The sequence below is a fragment of the Myodes glareolus genome, chromosome 21 (assembly GCF_982192425.1).
Source record: "Myodes glareolus chromosome 21, mMyoGla1.1, whole genome shotgun sequence".
Taxonomy (NCBI): Eukaryota; Metazoa; Chordata; class Mammalia; order Rodentia; family Cricetidae; genus Myodes; species Myodes glareolus.
The window spans coordinates 13,855,173-13,873,483 of record NC_142046.1 but is presented as its reverse complement, the minus strand read 5'-3'; the positions used below and the strand labels follow the sequence as shown (position 1 = coordinate 13,873,483).

At 44.4% G+C, this 18,311-nt stretch overlaps 2 protein-coding genes across 3 annotated transcripts in view; both read left to right on the top strand.

Annotated features, from left to right (window-relative positions):
- Positions 1-1,235: 1,235 nt before the first annotated feature.
- The window catches only part of Abl1 (ABL proto-oncogene 1, non-receptor tyrosine kinase), a 119,717-nt gene continuing 102,641 nt past the window's right edge, over positions 1,236-18,311 (top strand). Inside the window, exons 1-2 of one of the 2 annotated variants that reach the window (XM_048432035.3) lie at positions 1,236-2,055; positions 3,635-3,685. In XM_048432035.3, the coding sequence (XP_048287992.3) occupies positions 1,920-2,055; positions 3,635-3,685 (187 nt within the window). In that variant the 5' untranslated portion in view covers positions 1,236-1,919. The remainder of the gene's footprint in view (positions 2,056-3,634; positions 3,686-18,311) is intronic. The other variant, XM_048432037.3, reaches the window with a different exon arrangement.
- Positions 1,237-1,645, top strand: LOC146890486 (uncharacterized). The gene has a single exon (XM_085681379.1). It carries the CDS (start codon positions 1,237-1,239, stop codon positions 1,333-1,335), a length of 99 nt encoding a protein of 32 aa, XP_085537505.1. The 3' UTR covers positions 1,336-1,645.

The following is an 18,311-nucleotide window of genomic DNA, read 5'->3' as shown; positions in this document are numbered from 1 at the left end:
TCAATACTTTTTCCCAGGTTCCCATATTTATGCCTTTCCGAAGTCCTGAGGACGTAACGCAATGGTCGGTCATCTTGGTTTTTAAAGCGAGCCAAAGTTTCTCCCCTAACGAGGCTCAAAGAAGTAATCCAACTCCGGTTCTGGGAAACTCCAATCCGTAGTTTTCCCCTGGCTCTGACTCGCCCGCTGTCTTGCTACTCGAGCAGTGAAGAAGTTGGCTGACCAGAGTCCACCAGTTCCCAGGGGGCGGGACCAGCTCTCTAGCTATAGGAGCTGGAGGCTGGAGCCTCAGCGAGCAGCCCATGGGCGCCAGGACCACAACTCCCAACATACCTCGCGGCAGCATCGAACACTATTAGCTGGCTCTTTCACCCTCACTGGCCAATTGGATGGCGGGAGAGGGGGGGAAACAAACGCCAGTTACCGGAAGACCAGTAATAAAGCAGAGGAGGCGGGCGCTTCCTCATTGCTCACCTTGAGCTCAGAAAACCTACCTTTAAAAGGTCGTGCGGAGCCGGTCGGTCGCGGGCAGTGCGGCGGCAGCCTGAAGGTGCGGCGGCGAGTAGGAGAGCCGCGACGGCCAACCATCAGACCTCGCGCAGGGTGTTACGGCGTCGCCGGGGGAGGGGCCGGGGGCGGGGCCTGGCCTCGTTGTGGAGCAGCCCGTAATCCATCATGGCGGCCTCAGGGGTTGGTGTCTATCCCTGAGAGGCGCTTGACCTGGAGCCGGTTGCAGGGTCCTACGGCTAAGAAGGGAGCCCTTCCACGGCACACACCCCTACTGGCTGGAGTAGCCGGGTCCCTTGGTAGCGCCGGGGATGTGACTGCTCAGCGGCGGCAGAGTGTGAAGCCGGGGGAGGGGTGTCACGGAGAGACCCCTGGCTCGGGGCAGCTGAGGCGCCGGGCCTCCTCCCCTGTGACCGCCTCCCGGTTCGGGACTGCGGGAGTCCCTCGTCCTTTACAGCTCTGCTCTAGCTCTGGACCATCCAGGGTGGTCTCAGTTTCAGCCTACCTGGGACACTCAGTTTCCTGAGACGTGGAGGAGCGTCGCCCCGAGTAAGCCGCCCGCGCCCCGCCTGGGGAAGTCTCTTTCTCACCCCGAGGCCGTCCTTCGCTCGATCCCAACCCCAAGTTTGGCCACGGAACCCCTCATTCAAATCATCTCCCTGCTGTCAAGAGATCTCCGCGGTCCTCCCAGATTGCTTCCGCCGGCCTCCGATGTCCTGACTTCTTCCAATGTCACCTACAGCCCCATTGGTCTCGGTGCAGCCCAAAACTTTAATGCAAAGGAAAAGTCTGGATTGGTTTCACAGGCCTTTTAAAAAGCGGACTTAAAGGTTGCTGGCCATGCATTCCTTCTCGGCGGAGTGGAGAGCAAGCTCTGGTTGAGATCTGTGTGACCGGTATCTTTCCGGGAGAGCAGGGTAGGGAAGAGAGGGCAGGAAATTGGTTGGAGAGACAGATAGGGGATTGGTGACTTCCACAGGAGAAGGTGCAGAGAGCCGTCAAAGATGTTCTGTTTCCAGCCCGCTGGGGAGTTGAAATGACTTTTAGTACTGTTGATCCTTTTCAGACTTCCCTGTGGATGTTTCTATCTAAAATTCTCTTCTTGCAAAGAAACTCTTCCTCAGCCCTCAAAATACACTTAGAATCAAGAAACTTTTGGGTAGCGTTGCGATTACATGACTTCAAATTAATCAACTTGGAATAGAATTCCAGACTCCTGTTTACACGTGTGAACCTCAGACCCAGTTTCCCGTTCTCATGGAAGTCGTCTTTCTGTGATTGACCCCATTTACTGCCGTGGGAGGCAGTGGTGTGAAGTTCTGGGTACATACTGTTTTCTGCTAATCCCCACGGATCATTCTGGAAGATCTTGAACCCTCTTCTGGAAAAGGGTGCCTATCATTCATTGCTTTATGGGGCAGCAGCCTGGAAAAGTTCTTGGGGACCAAAGAAGGCCTAGTTTGCCCGCCCTGCATTTTATCAAGGGGTCAGGGAAGCGAGAGTCATCACGGCATGGGGGCCCACACTGCAACGTGTTCGTGGAACATGGTGAGTGCTTTCCAGGTTTCTGATCATGGCTTTTCCTGTAGCGTCAAAGGACTTTCTGAAACAATACTGTCAGCTCCTGCTAGATCTGCTTAGCGTTTTTGCTACTGTAGTTATTAGTTAGTGGTGGAGCAGTTCTTTGCCTAAGAAAATTATGACTTTATTCCGTCTGTTTCTAGCCAGAGTCCACTTCTGGTTTGTTGTTGACATGGGACAAGTCCCTTTTCTGTTTGGGGGCCTGCATTCTGTGGGGTAGAGGACTGGACTTAGGTGGCCTTGAAGCATCCATAGTTCTTCCCATCTATCTGCTCTCACTAAAAGTTGGCACTCTACTATCGGGCATGGATTTTTGGGGGCGGGGGTGGTTATTGTTTGGTTTTTCAAGAGGGGGGTTTCTCAATGTAACAATGCAGGCTGTCTTGGAACTCACTGTATAGACTAGGGTGGCCTTGAATTCACAGAGATCCTCCTGCCTCTGCCTCTGAGTGCTGGTGCTAAAGGTGTGCTCCACCACCACCCGGAGAGCATGGATTGTTTTACTGCACTTGTCTCATATCCACACTGTTGTGGACTGAAAAGTTCGACCGGAACCTGATTGATACTAGCTTGAAAGTTCTCACTTTGAGCAAGGTGGGGGAAGTTGAGTGTGGAAGCAGTGTGCCCCCTAACCTGAGGAGTGCTCTGTTACTTTCTCTGGGGAATAGCCCTGTTCTCAGTGATGGAGCTTTCTTCACCTTCCTCTCTCCTGATGCTTAGCTGCCATTGACATTTTTATTAACCTTTTATTTAATTGGTTCATAATGCTGACCGCACCTGTTGTGTTGATGGCGAACAGTTAAGGTCAGCTTAGACTAATGCATTGCCAAGGCCAGCTAGGGTCCTGGGTGTACTGTGGCAGTGATACTTCTCAAACTGAACTTATTGAACCATCATACTGTATAAGCGAATATAGCCTATGCAAGGCTCTCATAGACTTTGAGATTCAGTCGTGACTTTGAGATTCAGTCGTGACTTTGAGATTCAGTCGTCGTAAATACTTATCAGTAGGTGACTACTGTAAACAGTGGCTGCTTTGGGGTGAACTTATATTTGAAAATTGAAGTTTTTTCTTAAGGTCTAGTTTGTTTTATGTGTATGAATATTTTGATACCTTCAGAGGTCAGAAAAGAATGTTGGATCCTTGGAACTGAGTTACAGATAGTCATGAGCCATTGTGTAGATGCTGGCAATTGAACCTGGATCCTCTAAGAGCAACAAGTGCCCTTACCTGCATAACTGTCCCTCTAGTACCTCTTTGTTGTTGTTGTTGTTGTTGCTATTAATTTTTTCTTTTATCTATTTCCTTTTATTTATTCTATTTGTTTGTTTTGTTTTTTTGAGACAGGGTTTCTTTGGTAGTCTCGTCTATCCTAGAACTCTCTCTGTAGACCAAACTGACCTTGAATTTCTAGAGATCTGCCTACCTCTGCCTCCCAAGTGCTGGAATTAAAGGCAAGTGCCACCATTTCCTGGAATAATTTTTAAAAAATTTTTTGTGTATGTGTTTTGTCTGCATGTATGTCTGTGCACCACTTGTATGCAGGGCCTATAGTGCCAGAAGAAGGCATCAGAAACCCTGGAACTGGAGTTACAGGTGGTTGTGAGTCACATGTGGGCTGCTAGGAATCAAACCCTGATCCTTTTGAAGAGTAACCAGTGCTCTTAATCACTAAGCCATTTCTTTAGCTCCTTTTTTTCTTTTAATTATTTTTAATTACGTGTATGTCTATGGGTATGTGCACATAAATGCAGGTGCCTGCGGGAGGCCAGAGACTTCAGCTCCTCCCTGAAGCTGCAAGAGCAGTACGTTCTCTTGACTGCTGAGCCACCTGTCTAGCCTGACATTTTCTTTTCTTGTATGAAATACCTCAACTCAAGCAAGTGTGGGCAACTTGGTTCTATTCCACCTTGAATCAGTAGTTCTTTTGAGCACTGATGTGAAGTAGGCAAGTGTGACAATTTGCTAAGATACTTCAAATTCACCACTGAGAACATTATAATCTGCTGATTTTGATATAGCTTCAGAAAGTTGGTAGAGACTTTCAGAAAGTGTTGACTAAACTGGAAACGACCCAGGAAGCTCACATCCAGGAATCCTGGCCTAGGTGTCTCTGATACCTCTCAGGGGTTTGGAGGGGAGATGGGTCTTATGTAGCTTAGGTGGGTCCCTAACTCAGTACATAGCAGAGAAAGACCTTGGTCTCTTCTCCGCTCCTCAAGTGTTGAAATTATAGGTGCTTCTGACCTGCCTTCTCCTTTTGTGTGTGTGTATATATAAATAAATTTTATTATCCTGGTGTTGATGGAGCATGCCTTTAAACTCAGTCCTTGGGAGGCAGAGGCAGGATGATCTCTGAGTTTGAGGCCAGCCTGGTCTATAAATCAAGTTCCCGGACAGCCAGGGCAGTTATACAGAAACCCTGTCTTGAAAACCAAACAAAACTCACAAACAAACAAAGTTTATTTATTATCATTGTGAGTTTAGAAGTGTGTGTCTGGGTTGTCTTTGTCAGAGGACAACTTTGGGGACTCTGTTGTCTCCTTCTACCTTTCCATGGGTTCCAGGAATCAACTCAGGCTGTCAGGCTTGAGTGCCAAGAGTCTTCAGCCCATCTTGCCGGCCTGTGTGCGTATTCTTTTGATGCTCTGAGACCTAGTGGGAATATGTATAAACCTCATTGCTGTATACTGATGTGAGACAGTGTTCCCGATAACAACACTGGAGCAACTATTTGCGTGGTCACCTGAACAGCCACCTTTTCATTTTTCTTTTTCTCTTTTGTTTTCTGATCTGTCATTTTTACTTGGAACTGCAACTGGTGGACTGTGATTATTTGTATTAAAATTTATTTTTCCTTTTCAAACTGATTTTAGAGAATTTGTATTGCCACTATGTTGCCCATACCAGTGTGATATTTACAGGCATAGTCAGGGAACCAACATTTTCTAAGGGATCAGCAGATTCGTATGTGATACATGGTTGCACAGGGGTGAGAGATGCCTTCAGACTGCAAGGTGAGGAAGTAGTTTTCAATGTTCCTTTAGAGAAGATTGTGGAGACTTCAGATTCTGTAAGGCAGGCAGCCTTTGAGAAGCTTAGGGAAGAGCTATGCTTATCAACCAAGTTTACTTGTTTGGGAAGAAGCAGATATTTAGCTATAAAAATAAATAATAAAAATGCTTAGTTTTGCATGAATAAATGGATATATTTAAAATTTTCAACTTTATTTTCTAATATGGACAGTATTTGAGATAAACCACATAAACTAAAGGTCTTTTTGCCATCACTAATTTTCTAAAAATTTAGAGACATGAAATTAAAAAGTACAGACCTAGCCGGGCATGCCTTTAATCCCAGTACTCAGGAAGCGGAGGCAAGTGCAGGTGAATTTCCGTGAGTTCAAGGCCAGCCTGGTGTGCAGACTGAGTGCCCTGATGGCCAGGACTACACAGAGAAACACTGTCTCCCAAAATTAAAAAACAACAAACAAACAAACAAAATTGCAGACCTTGATCAGTGTGGTTGTAGACACTTTTAAGAGGCAGACAGAAGCTGGCAAATCCCTGTGGGTTTGAGGCTACTTAGTCTATACAGGGAGTTCTAGGTCAGCCAGAGTTACTTAGTGAGACCCTGTCTGAAATAAAATAAAATAAAATAAAATGCATGGGCCTGTCATTGTAGGAAGTCCATTCAAGGCACACAAGGATGTTTTCTGCAGGCATGCTTCTGTTTAATCGTCTTCGTATGATCCTGTTTGGGCTTGCATGTGTCATGTGCGCATGTGGAAGTCAGAAGACAACTTTACATACTCACGTCTCTTTCCTCCCTTAAGTAGGTGTTGGAGATGAAATAAGTCATCAGGTTTGGTGGCAAGAGCCTTCTCCACATACTTCAAAGAGCCACCAATGAAGGCCACCCATGTTACAGTAAATGGAAGAAAAAAGACATTTAGAGGCTTATTCTATAGGGTTTGACTCCATTTTTCAAAAACAAACAATTACTTATTATATATGTAGAAGTATGAAAGGATTTTAAACCAAAATTGCTGTTTATAGGGAATTGAGATTTAGGAAAGATAGAAAAAAAATTAAGTTTTTTTTTCTGTTTTTTTTTTTTTTTTTTTTTTTTTTTGAGTCAGATGTGTAGACCGGCATGACCTGAAATTCTAGCTTGGCCATCTTCCTGCCTCTGTCTCACATTCAGGATGACTGACAGGAACCATCATCCCTTCTTAAACTTCGTGATGTTCCAAATATCTTCTTACAACAAAAGTGTTTTTTGCAATTAAAATAGGTAGATTTTTATCCGAACTAATGACTCAATCAAATAGTTACTTCTTTGCTGCATGCTTTTTGTGTTGGTTTGCTTGCCTTGTTTGAAGATCAGTTTCCTTAGACTTGGAGGATTCTTTATCTGAAAGACTATGGATTTTACTTCTAAACTGTCCTTCATCCTCCACAGACTGTGTTTTTCTAGGGTTTATGTTTATGTAGATGAGACAGAAAAACCTGAGGTCTAACACATGGTGTGGGGCTAAGCAAGAGTTGGAAGCTAAGAATCATCTGATGTGGTGGTTGCAATGGTGGTAGTGGTTGTGGTGATGAAGATGATGGTGGTGATCATGGTGTTGGTGGTAGTTGGTGGTATTGTTGATGAATTTTCTAGGGGTAAGCAGATGGTAACATTTTGCCAGGATCATTTAGGGTGGAAATGGTTTAGTCATAAAGAGAAAAAAATAGACTCTGGTATTTTTTTTTATGTCCCACATATTCTTTTCAAATTTTAGTGACTTGCCTAAGAACAATCCACTTTTAGGAGTGTTGAAAGTATTCAGCAGTAAACTTTTTTCTTGGTGTTTCCCTTTTCTTCTACAAATGTTTATTGAGCACACATGTGCTAGGTAGTATTTTGATCAATAGAGAGCAGAATGAAACTCCTCCCCTCTTAGAACCTTTGTTCTATAGACAGAGGTAACTCCAGTGTAGGGTGGTATTGCTCGACCAGCGGCTGAGGTCACTTTTGAATAAAGCAAGGAGGGAGGTAGGGAGCAAGCTGTCGGCCAAATTGTTGCAGGCAGAGGGTGTCAGCTCAAGGGTACCAGCCTGCCACTGCCCTGAGGCTGGGATTGCTTAGCACAGGCCTGGCCGGAAGAGCTGAGAGAGAGCGAAGGAGGCTGCACAAGAATGCCAGGAGAATGCCTGGGAAGAGCAGGGCTTTGCTGGCCCCTCATGTGGTTTGTGAAGTTTTGGAGAGGAGTAATAGGACCTGATGTATAGTCTCCCCACTCTGTGTTTTTTTTTTTTTCTTTTCTTTTGGCAGGGTTTCTCTGTAGCTTTGGAGCCTGGAACTCAAGCTGTAGACCAGGCTGGTCTCGAACTCACAGAGATCCACCTATCTCTGCATCCCAAGTGCTGGGATTAAAGGCATACGTCACTACCACCCGACCACCGCTCCCTCTTTTTGAGATAAATTCTCATTGTTGTAGCCCAGGGTGGTCAGGAATCCTGACCCTCCTCTGCCCCACTTAAGTGTTGGCTATAGGTATGAGCCACCTGCCTGACCTGATTTATATTCTGAGTCAGTCTTTTTGGACAGGGTGGTCTGGAGGAGATTGAAGAAGGAGGCAGGACTTCCCTGTGTGTAGTCAGGGTTCTTTAGAGGGACAGAATTTACAGAATGAATTTCCCTGTATATATGGAAAGGGGAGTTATTAGAATGACTTGCAGGTTGTGGTCCAACTAATCCAACATTGGCTGTCTATGAATGGAAGGTTCAAAATCCAGCAGTTGTTCAGTCCCTGAGGCTGGATGTCTCATCTTCTTCAGTATGCACTGGAGTCCTGAAGTTGTAGGTTCTTGTGTCAGTCTTAACTGAACTCTCTAGTGAGGGCCAACAGGCAAAGAGAGAGAGCTTCTTCTTTATTCCAGGTTTGTTTCTTTGTTTTTCTTTTGTTTTTTGAGACAAGGTTTCTCCACGTACCCCTGGCTGTCCTGGAACTCACTCTGTAGACCAGACTAGCCTTGAACTCACAGAGATCTGCCTGCCTCAGCCTGAAATTATCCTAAGCTTCAGCGGCTGTTGATAGTTTTTTCCAGGGTGAAAGTTTCTGTGTATTCATGAGGCCCTGAGCTCAGAGCTGAGATTATAGTCCTGTGCCCTCAAGCCTATGTTCATGTAGGTGCTGGGAATCAGAGTTCAGACCCCCAAGGTTGTCAGCAAGTGCTTTGCTAAGGATGCCATCTCTCCAGCCCTAACAAGGTCCTTGTAGTATGGAAGAATCTGTTGTGGGATATGTGGGAAAAGCCACTGAATGATTTAACCAGGAATCTGGCTCCCTTTGAGTGAGCAGACTGATAGGTAGTAGAAGCTGAAGAAATGTGGAATCATGTGTGTTCGTGGAGGAATTTGGGTACACTGGTGAGTTGCAGAGTCATTTTTCCAGTGAGGAGCATGAGGTACATTGCCATCCTGAAGTTGAATTAGACATATGGGGAGGGCCTGCACATGCTAACGTGGTGTCTGGGTCTAGTAGACATTCAGACTGCTGCTCAGGTCTTGCGGAAGAGGGCACACTCCTTCAGACCTCCTTTGCCCTCATTCCTCTGCACTTCCCTTGCCCTGTTGTCTCAGATTTTTTGGTAGTTGTGTTCCTAACAGTCTCTAGTGTTCCTAATCTGCCCATCTTTGACCGCTCTGCTCCTGTCTGTCTCCTGAAGCCATGTTTGGTATCTCTTGACCCTGATAGTTTTCTGTAGCTTTTTAAAAAAATATTTATTTATTTATTTATTTATTATGTATACAATATTCTGTCTGTGTGTATGCCTGAAGGCCAGAAGAGGGCACCAGACCTCATTATAGATGGTTGTGAGCCACCATGTGGTTGCTGGGAATTGAACTCAGGACCTTTGAAAGAGCAGGCAATGCTCTTAACTGCTGAGCCATCTCTCCAGCCCCTTCTGTAGCTTTTTTGAACATTGTTTTTGTGTAACACAGATGAACTCTGAACCAGATACAGTCTCGTAGAATTTCCTACTAGCTTCATGTGAGTAGTTGGGTCCTTAGGTAAATTATAAGCCTATGCAGGCAGGGTTCACCTCATTCCCTGTTTCCCTGCACAACACACTCCTCCAGAATTTTGGGAGTAGTTCATTCGTGGCACGTGCCTATAGTCTCAGTACTTGAGAGACTAAAACAAGACGTCTTGAGTTTGAAGCCAACCTGGTGTACAGCCACCTGTACCTACAGTTCCAGGGGATCCAATGGCTTCATAGTCTCCTGGAGTACCGGGCATGTGTGTGGTACACCGGCATGCATGTAGGCAAAACACCATACACATGAACTTAAAAAATGTCTCCTATTTTCCCCCCCTCTCGCCTCTTGGTAACTCTCTAGTTATATTTCTGTCTCTCTGAATTTGCTCATTTCATGGATCTCATATGAAGATAATGATGCAAAACATTCTTTTGTGCCTGGCACTTTTTAATTAATAGAGTATTTTCAAGGCCATCCCTGCTGTAGCATGTATCAGGCTTTCCTTTATGTCTTTTGTATGTGGGGGTGTTCAAGACAGGGTTTCTCTGTGTAGCCTTGGCTGTTCTGGAACTCTGTAGACCAGACTGGCCTCGAACTCAAAGATCCACCTGCCTCTCTGCCCCACCCCCACTGCCCCCATTGCTGGCAGGCTTTCCTTTTAAATATTTGGTAACATTCCATTGCATGAATATACCACATTTTGTTATTCATACAACTTGTATAGAACTTTTAAAATAACTTCTTAAAATTCGATTATAGTATGAATAGAGAAAGGTTGTGAATGTCAGCTTGATACCTGACCATGGAGTGATTCTTGGCTCTGGAGTAGAAATTATGAGCACGCCTGTTTTGGACTCTGTTTTGCTAGCACCTTCCTACTGTTCAGAGTGCTCAGAGGGAACCCAAGTCTCTTGTGTTTCAGCACCTTAGATTCATTCCCCTTGCTTCTTTTGTTTGTAATACTTCCTGGTTACCTGGTTATTCTGTTGGTTTGGTATTTTTTTTGTTTTTTTTGTTTGTTTGTTTGTTTTTGTTTTGAGACAGGTCTCGTGTAGACCAGACCTTGGACTTCTGGTCCTTTTGCCTCCATATCCCTGGTATTGGGATTACAGATGTTGGTCATCATTCCTGGTTTATGCAGTGCTGGGGATGGAAAGAAGGACTTCATGGATGCTAGGCAAGAATTCTGCCACCTGAGCCACATCCCCATTCCTTCTTGCAATCCTCTTAATGCCTGTAGTGTATTCCTGATACTAATAATTTGTGTTTTCATTCTATCTGCCTTTTTCTTTCCCCTTCCCCCTTCCATTCTCTCCTTCTCCTTTAAAATGAGTTTGACTAGTTTGTCTGTTTTATTTAATTTTAACGATAGCCAGGCAGTGGTGGTGCACGCCTTTAATCCCAGCACTTGGGATGGGAGGCAGAGGCATGTTGTGTCTCTGAGTTCGAGGCCAGCTTGGTCTACAGAGGAAGTTCCAAGACAGCCAGGGGCTGTTACACAGAGAAACTCTGTCTCAAAAAAACAAAACAAAATAAAACAACAAAAAAAAAAGACAAACCACCCCTTTCCCCCCATATGGTCAAGATTTATTTCAAGGTCTAGAAACATGAAGACTAATTAAAACAAAACTACAGTAATTTCTTAACACCCCCCCCCATTAGCAGTAATGGCCTTTAATCCCAGCACTTGGGAGGCAGAGGCAGGTGGATCTCTGTGAGTTTGAGGCCAGCCTGGTCTACAGCGTGAGTTCCAGGATAACCAGGGCTGCACAGAGGAACCTGTCTTGAAAATTTTTTTTTCTCCCTTTATATATGAATGTTTTGCCTGAATGTATGTCTATGTACCACATATGTGTAGTGCCTGTGGAGGCCAAAAGAGGGTGTCAGATTCTCTGAGACTTCCATTTGAATGCTGGGAACTAAACTTGGGACCTCTGGAAGAGCTGCCTCTAGGCTTAACTGCTAAGTCAAATATCTCTCCAGCCCCTGATTACCTTTTCTTTTTGAAATAATTCACACATTGATTGTTTTAGTTAGCATATAAAAGAATGTACATGTTGCAGCAATGAAGGGAAAGGCTTCCCCAACAGAAGTATTATTATAGCTGTGCTCCAGCAGAGGAGGGTTTCCCTGGCAAAAGTCTTAACAGCCTCGCTCTGCTCTGGGGAAAATGTCACATCTCACAACAAACCTCACACAAGATTTCTTGGAAAAAACCTTGGAGGGTGGCTGCCTCCACTGCACAGATGAGAAGCAGCAACCGAATAAAGGGATTATGTAGGATTTCTTGGTTGGGGTGGTGGTATGGTGGTAGAGCTTTCCAGTGTGGGAATTAGTGGCAGTTCAAGTCCTGAGTTTGGGGCAAGCTCAGGGATCAGTGGGATTTCAAGTCCTTTACCCTGATGTCAGGGTCAAAATATTCTTTCCCTGGCCCTTTACCCTACATTTATGATGGCCTTTTCTTCCACCGGTACCGTCATCTTCTGCTTGTTGTCATAGTATCCTTAACTTTAACGTAATCTCATTTAATGATCTTTGGGGGGGGGGAGTTTGCATGAAAAATGTCTACTCAAAGGTCATGAAAAGGTTTTGACACTTTACCTTACATTTTACAGTTTACTTGGAACAAATTTTGATCTTTATTGGTGGTTTTTGTTTTTTCTCCCATGTTGACTTTGCTCTGTCACTGAAAAGAGTCTTGCTAGAGCTTGGGGGTGGCTCAGTGGGTATAGCACTTTCTGCTCTGTAGTAAAGAGGAGCAGGCTGTGTCCTGCCGCTCAACTAGCTTAACACACACACCCCCTCAAATAACCACACCGGCTCCTGCCGCCCTGCTAGTTTAACCCCAAAATAATTACACAGAAACTGTATTCATTTAAACACTGCCTGTCCCATTATTTCTAGCTTCTTATTGGCTCTCACATCTTGATTAACCCATTTCTATTAATGTGTATTGCCACTTGACTGTGGCTTTACTGGCATGAGTCTAACCAGCGTCTGTCTCGGGCAGGAGAATCATGGCGTCTACCAGTCTGTCCTTCTTCCCAGCATCCTGTTCGGTCTACTCCACCTATCTAAATTCTGCCCTATCAAAAGGCCAAGGCAGTATCTTTATTCAGCCAACGAAAGCAACATAAATACAGAAGTACCTCCTACACCACTGCTCCATTGTGAGGACAGGATTTCATATATTCATATACCATATAAATGCCAGCTAGGAATAGAAACCCACCTGTAGGCCTGGCACTCAGGAAGCAGGGATAGGGGATCCCTGGGCCAGCTGACCAGCTGGACTGAGTCCTGGAGCTCTGGGTTTAAGTGAGAGGCCCTGCCTCAGTGAGAACAACAGAGTGGTGAAGATACATGCGTACACACTGCACACATATACATGCAGAGCACATCACTGCCGAGTGAATCTGGTATCTATGTTTGTGGGGTTATCACAACCCTATGTTTTGTTAATTCACTGCAGAATTTGTCCCTTTGTGCCATCATCGTCACCTATAGCTTTAAACAAATCTTAGAATCTGGTAGACTAAAGCACGCAGCTCTGTTCTTCAAATGTTGACTTGGTTTACTCTTTTGTGTTTCTGTGCACATTTTAGAATCAGTTTTATCCATTTCTAGATCCAAGTAAAAACAGCCATAAAGATTTTCTTCTAAGATTGCATTGAGTTTATTGATTACTTTGGCCCTAGGTATAAATAGTGAAACATAAATACTTCGTCTTGGGGCTGGAGAGATGGCTCAGAGGTTAAGAGCACTGGCTGCTCTTGCAGAGGTGCTGAGTCCAATTCCCAGCACCCACATGGTGGCTTACAACCATCTGTAATGAGATCTTGCATCCTCTTCTAGCCTACAGACATACATGCAGGAGGGACATTGTATACATAATAAATAAATAAATAAATAAATAAATAAATAAATCTATTTTAAAAAAAGACTTGTCTTGGACACAGCAGGCTGCTTAGGGAGGCCCGTCTTTCCTGGAGGAAAGCTCAATGTCCTGTATGCTGTTGCGATTTTCAGCTGCTTCTTCCATGTCCATCTTTGCTTGATCTTTGACTTTTTAAAATGTTCCGTTTTTCTTTGAATTCAATCTTTGGTCTTCGAGATCCTGGTTGTGTATTTTCAAGTGTCAAGAAACCCCGCTCATTTCTTTGTTTTGCAGACAAGGTGCTCAGTACATATGGAATGAGAGTTTTACTTTGTATGTGTCTGGGATAACAACAGGGTTAAAAGTATTAGCTAGTCATGGCGATTTGTGACCAGTTGACTAGCTAGGAACCATCGTTGCTCATCTGCTTGGGAAAATGGTTATTACCTTGACTGTGTGGGCTAGGTTCCTTAGGTAGGGCCACATACTAGGTTTGATCGTCATTGTTCAGCAAAGTGGACTCCCGCTTGGTTCAGCAGTGCCTTTTCCTTGGGTCTCGTCCTTGCTGATAGTGAGTGCTAGTGGTCTCTAACTTAACTTGGGTAACTCCTTTTTCTTTGTCTGTTTTCTTCTCCTGGAACAAACAAGTTTGTTTGTTTGTTTCGAGATAGGGTCTTGAACTCAATAGGCAACTGAGAATGACCTTGAATGTCTGATTCTTCTGCCAAGTCTTCTGAATGCCGAGATCACTGGCGTTTACCCAAGTTGAGAGCTTGGGCAGTCAAGGCATGGTCTACCTGCTGACCCACATCCTTAGCCCACAAGGGCTCCCAAGTCCTATTTCTTTCTCCATGGTTTGTTTTGTACACTGCAGTTTGTTCTATCTGCTTGGAGTGCTGCTGGTGTGAGAAAGATGCCTGAGCCTTTCCTTCACTGTGGGAACCTTTCCCCAACCTTGACAGGCCTCAGACATCATTTGGGTCCACTCATCTTAAGATGGGCAGAGCTGAAGTTACAGACAGGATCTTTTCCTTATTTACATCTGTTCTTAGGGGAGTGAAGACTGGTGTGTTCAGTGAATGCCTTCCTGAAGCCCTGCAGTCCTGCTAAGAGTCTAACTTACTCTTGACTGTAGTCAGGTTAATTGGCATTCAAGGTGGGGTTTTTGTTTTGTTTGTTTGTTTGTTTGTTTGTTTGGTTGGTTGATTTTTCTGTGTAGCCCTGGCTGTCCTGGAACTCACTTTGTAGACTAAGCTGGCCTCGAACTCACAGAGATCCACCTGCCTCTGCTTCCTTAGTGCTGGGATTAAAGGCATGCACCACCACGCCAGATTTGGCATTCAAACTTTATGTTATGGTTTAAATCTGAGAAAGCTCATGTGTTAAAGGCGTTGCTGCCAGCAATGGGGCTTGGATCATGATTGATGGATTCATGTTGACTCTCATGAGGTGGTGGAGACTACAGGAGGTGGAGCCTGACTAGAGTGAGGAGGTTTCTCCTATATACCTTTGAGGATGCGTCTTGTCCCTGACCTCTCCTCTGTGTCCTCTGCCACCCGCTACCGCCAGGTGCTCTGCATTCCATTTCAGGCGGCTGATCAAGGACGGAAACTCTGAAACTGTAAGACAAAAATTGGTCTTTTCTCTATTTAATTGTTTCTGTCAAGGCTTTTGTTTTTGTTTTTTGTTTGTTTTTTGTATTAGTAACAAAAAGTATATATAGAGAGATTAAATTGGGAAAACATATAGAAGTCCCCGAGAGATCATCTTATTTTGTGTGTGTATGTATGTAGTGTGCTTATGTATGTTTGTTTGTACTTGTATGTGCACACGTGTGTGTGTGTGTGCCTGTGGAGGCCTGGAACTGACTCTGGAGCTCCTCAATCACTCTCCACCTCATATATTGAGGTAAGGTCTCTCACTGGTGTCCAGAGCTTGCTAATTTGGTTAGTCTAGCCAGCTTGCTCAGGGATCCTCTATTTCCACTTCCTGCTGTAAGAGTACAGCTGTCTTGGCTGCTCTTGAGTATAGTTAGTTTGCTTTCTGTCTGCACAAACTGTGAAGTTGAATTTACAGCAGATACTAAATTAAGCTCATGGGAATCTCTATTAGAAGAAGAGTCATTTGTGAGAAATGGAGGTGGCCATCCAGTGTCAGGAGGTTCGCCAGACAGCTCCCAGGTTTGCGCTGCTGTGAAGATGTGTCTCCGCGCCTCCTGCAGTGTGATTCAGCAGCCTGCCCACCTTGTGACTGGCTTCTGTGACTGCGCTCTTTCCTGATCTTCCTGTCTCTTCCCAGGTGCTGAGATTGCAGGTGTACCATTACTCTCAGCATGCTTTTCGAGAATGGAGTGAGGACTTTTGAAAATGATTGCAACATTGAAATGAGGGGGGATTATCATTTAATGAAAGATTATATGTTATGATGTCCTGTGGTGTTTGTTTTTGTCTGAACACTGAGTATTCTCACTCTTTGGTGGTTAGTTATGTGGTGTGGGCAGATATCCTATTTATGATCTTCTGGTGTCTAATATTATGTGCTTTACCAGATTTTATAACTATAAGATCATGATTTGTAATTTAAAAAGACTGTATTGTTTTACAGGCTTCACAGCAGTTTGAAATTCTGTTTTAAAACTAAGTTGAGCTATTTTGAATAGATAGTATACTTTCTGACTTAAGGTACAAAATACAATACAAATCTGTGTTATGTGATGCTTGTTCTTCCCCACTGCTTGCCTTCTGGCCCACTTATCTGCAAAACCATCTCTGTAGTTCTTTTAAAAATATTTACTTATTCATTGTGTGTGCGAGAGTATGCTTGTATCATATATAGCACATGTGTGGGGATCAGAGAACAACTTGTGGAATTTGGCTCTCCTTCCTGCCGCGTGGGCTTCAAGTCTGGGCAGCAAGCACTGTTGCCATCTGAGTTCATCTTCCTTATTTATTTTTAACATTTTCATTCATTTTATATATATGGGTGTTTTCCTGGCATGTAATCCTTGTGCACCACATGTGTGCAATGCTCTTAGTGGCCAGCAGAGAGCATCAGGTCCCCTGGAACTGGACTTAACATCTTGTGGGTGCTAGGAACTGAATCCCTGGTTCTCTGTAAGAGCAGCCAGTGCTTTTAACAGCTCCTATTTTTCTTTTCCTAATGGTTGTATAGTATCCCATCACCTGGAAGTATCTTTGTCTTTTTTTTCCAGTCCCTGATTTGTGTTGTTTTCTGTCTTTATTACATACAGTGCTGCAAGAATCACTTTGCATGTGTTGTTTCGTGTTTCTGCAGCTGCATCTGTCAGAGACATTGCTGAAAGCAAGAGTGCTGAATTATAAGGAGCATATCTACATGTCATTTCTACTAGGTGGATGGCTACTAATGTCTAGATAGATACTTATATAGGTGCTTGCCATGCTGCTTGATACTGTTCTCAAGTTTCCATCCGTAAAGTTCATGTTTACACGCCTACCACTAGTACCACGGGTGTGTGTGTGTGTGTGTGTGTGTGTGTGTGTTGCTAAAGCTTGGCAGCAGGCTGCTGGAGGGCTGTGCACTCTAACCAGTTGTGCAGGACACAGTGTCAGATGTGGATGGTTTTAGGCCGTAGCTCCCAGTAAGTGCCGTTAAGCGTGCCTGTCTGTCTCCCTGTGCTTCTTACCAGCCACCCTGTGTGGTGTATGTTTGAGCAAGAGCTGGTGCCAGCTTCCTAGTTGTCTCTGCCCCTCTGCTACCTCACGTTCCTTACTCCAAGGAGCTCCCCTATGTCTAGATACAGGGGGCTCTGGATGCTCTCAGCTCTGCTTTCTGTGAGGATTCTCTTGGGACTAGGAAGACTTGTTTTTAGATCCTTTCACCAGGGGCTGGCTTATTTGGTTTGGAAAGAGGCCCAAGTACCTGGATTCATGCTTTGCTTTGTTTTTCTCCCAACTTGTGTTTTAACAAGAAGAGACTCTATCACAGCCTTCTTGCACATGTGTGTATGGGGGGGGGGCTGTTACAGTAGAAGGGTGCTCTGACCAAAGAACTTTCATTGTTTTTTCTTTTCTTTTTTCTAATATATTATTTTTATTGATTATTTGGGAATTTCATACAATGCATCCCAAACACACTTGATTCCTAATCTTCCCAGGTCCACCCTCCTATTCTTGTGCCACCCTCCCCCCACAATACACCAAGTACAGTTTGTGTTGCTCATATACTCATTGGACATGGCCAAAGTCCCCATGGCCAGCCCCTTAAAGATATCTGAGTCCTTTCCCATCCCCTCCAGAAGCCAACAACTGTCAAGAGCTACACTTCTGCATCTTTTATCACAATTTCTAAGGGTTCTCCTCAATGGCTTCCTGTCTAGACTGCTTCTTTCCTTGTTTCTTAGTGTTCCAGGTGAGTCTGACGTGCAGCCAGTGAGGGGATCCCTTCACCTTGGGAACAGCTTTAGCTCAGAATGAGCTTGCATCCTGAGTTGATCAAGTCTGTCTGAAAGCAAGGCCTTTATTTCCTGGTGTTGATTTTTTTTTATAATTAGCAATTTATATTGCTATTCTATCTACATCATTTAATCAATGGAATCTATTATTTATTTTTCTACCCAAAAGAATAGAAAGAACACTGGGCAGTGATGATGCACGCCTTTAACCCCAAAGGCAGATGTAGGCTATCTCTGAGTTCAGGCCAGCCTGGGCTACAGGGTGAGTTCCAGGTCAGCCTGGGCTACACAGAGAAACCCTGTCTTGAAAAACCAAAACCAAAAAAGAATGGAAAGACTGGTAGAATAGTGAACTGTCAGGTGACCTGAACCACGGCTTCAGAAGGCATGTGCAAAACACAGAGGGGAGTGGACTGAGCAACTGGACATTGCCCATTCACCCTTCCTTGCCCTTCCCATGGTTCCAGTTCCATCCTGAGGCTGCTAACCCGCAGTGAGTTGGACCCTTCCACATCAATCATAAATCAAGAAAAGTTATCACAGGCTTACCAGGCAAAATGACTGTATCAAATTGACAAAAAGTTAGCCAGGTCACCATGTAGCTCTGGCTGCTCTGGAACTCTCTGTGTAGAGCAGACTGGCCTCAAACTCAGAGTTCTTTGTGCTTCTGCCTCCTGGTGCTGGAACTAAAGGTGTGCACCACTTGAAGTGCACCTTTACCCACTGAGTATCTTGTGAGCCCTGATTTAAATTATATATAATTATATACTTTTTAATTCTTTAAAAATGTAATTGATATATAACAATTATATATTTATTTTAAAAGAATTTAAAAATTATTGTCATAGGGACAGCACTAGGACATGAGGTGGGATACA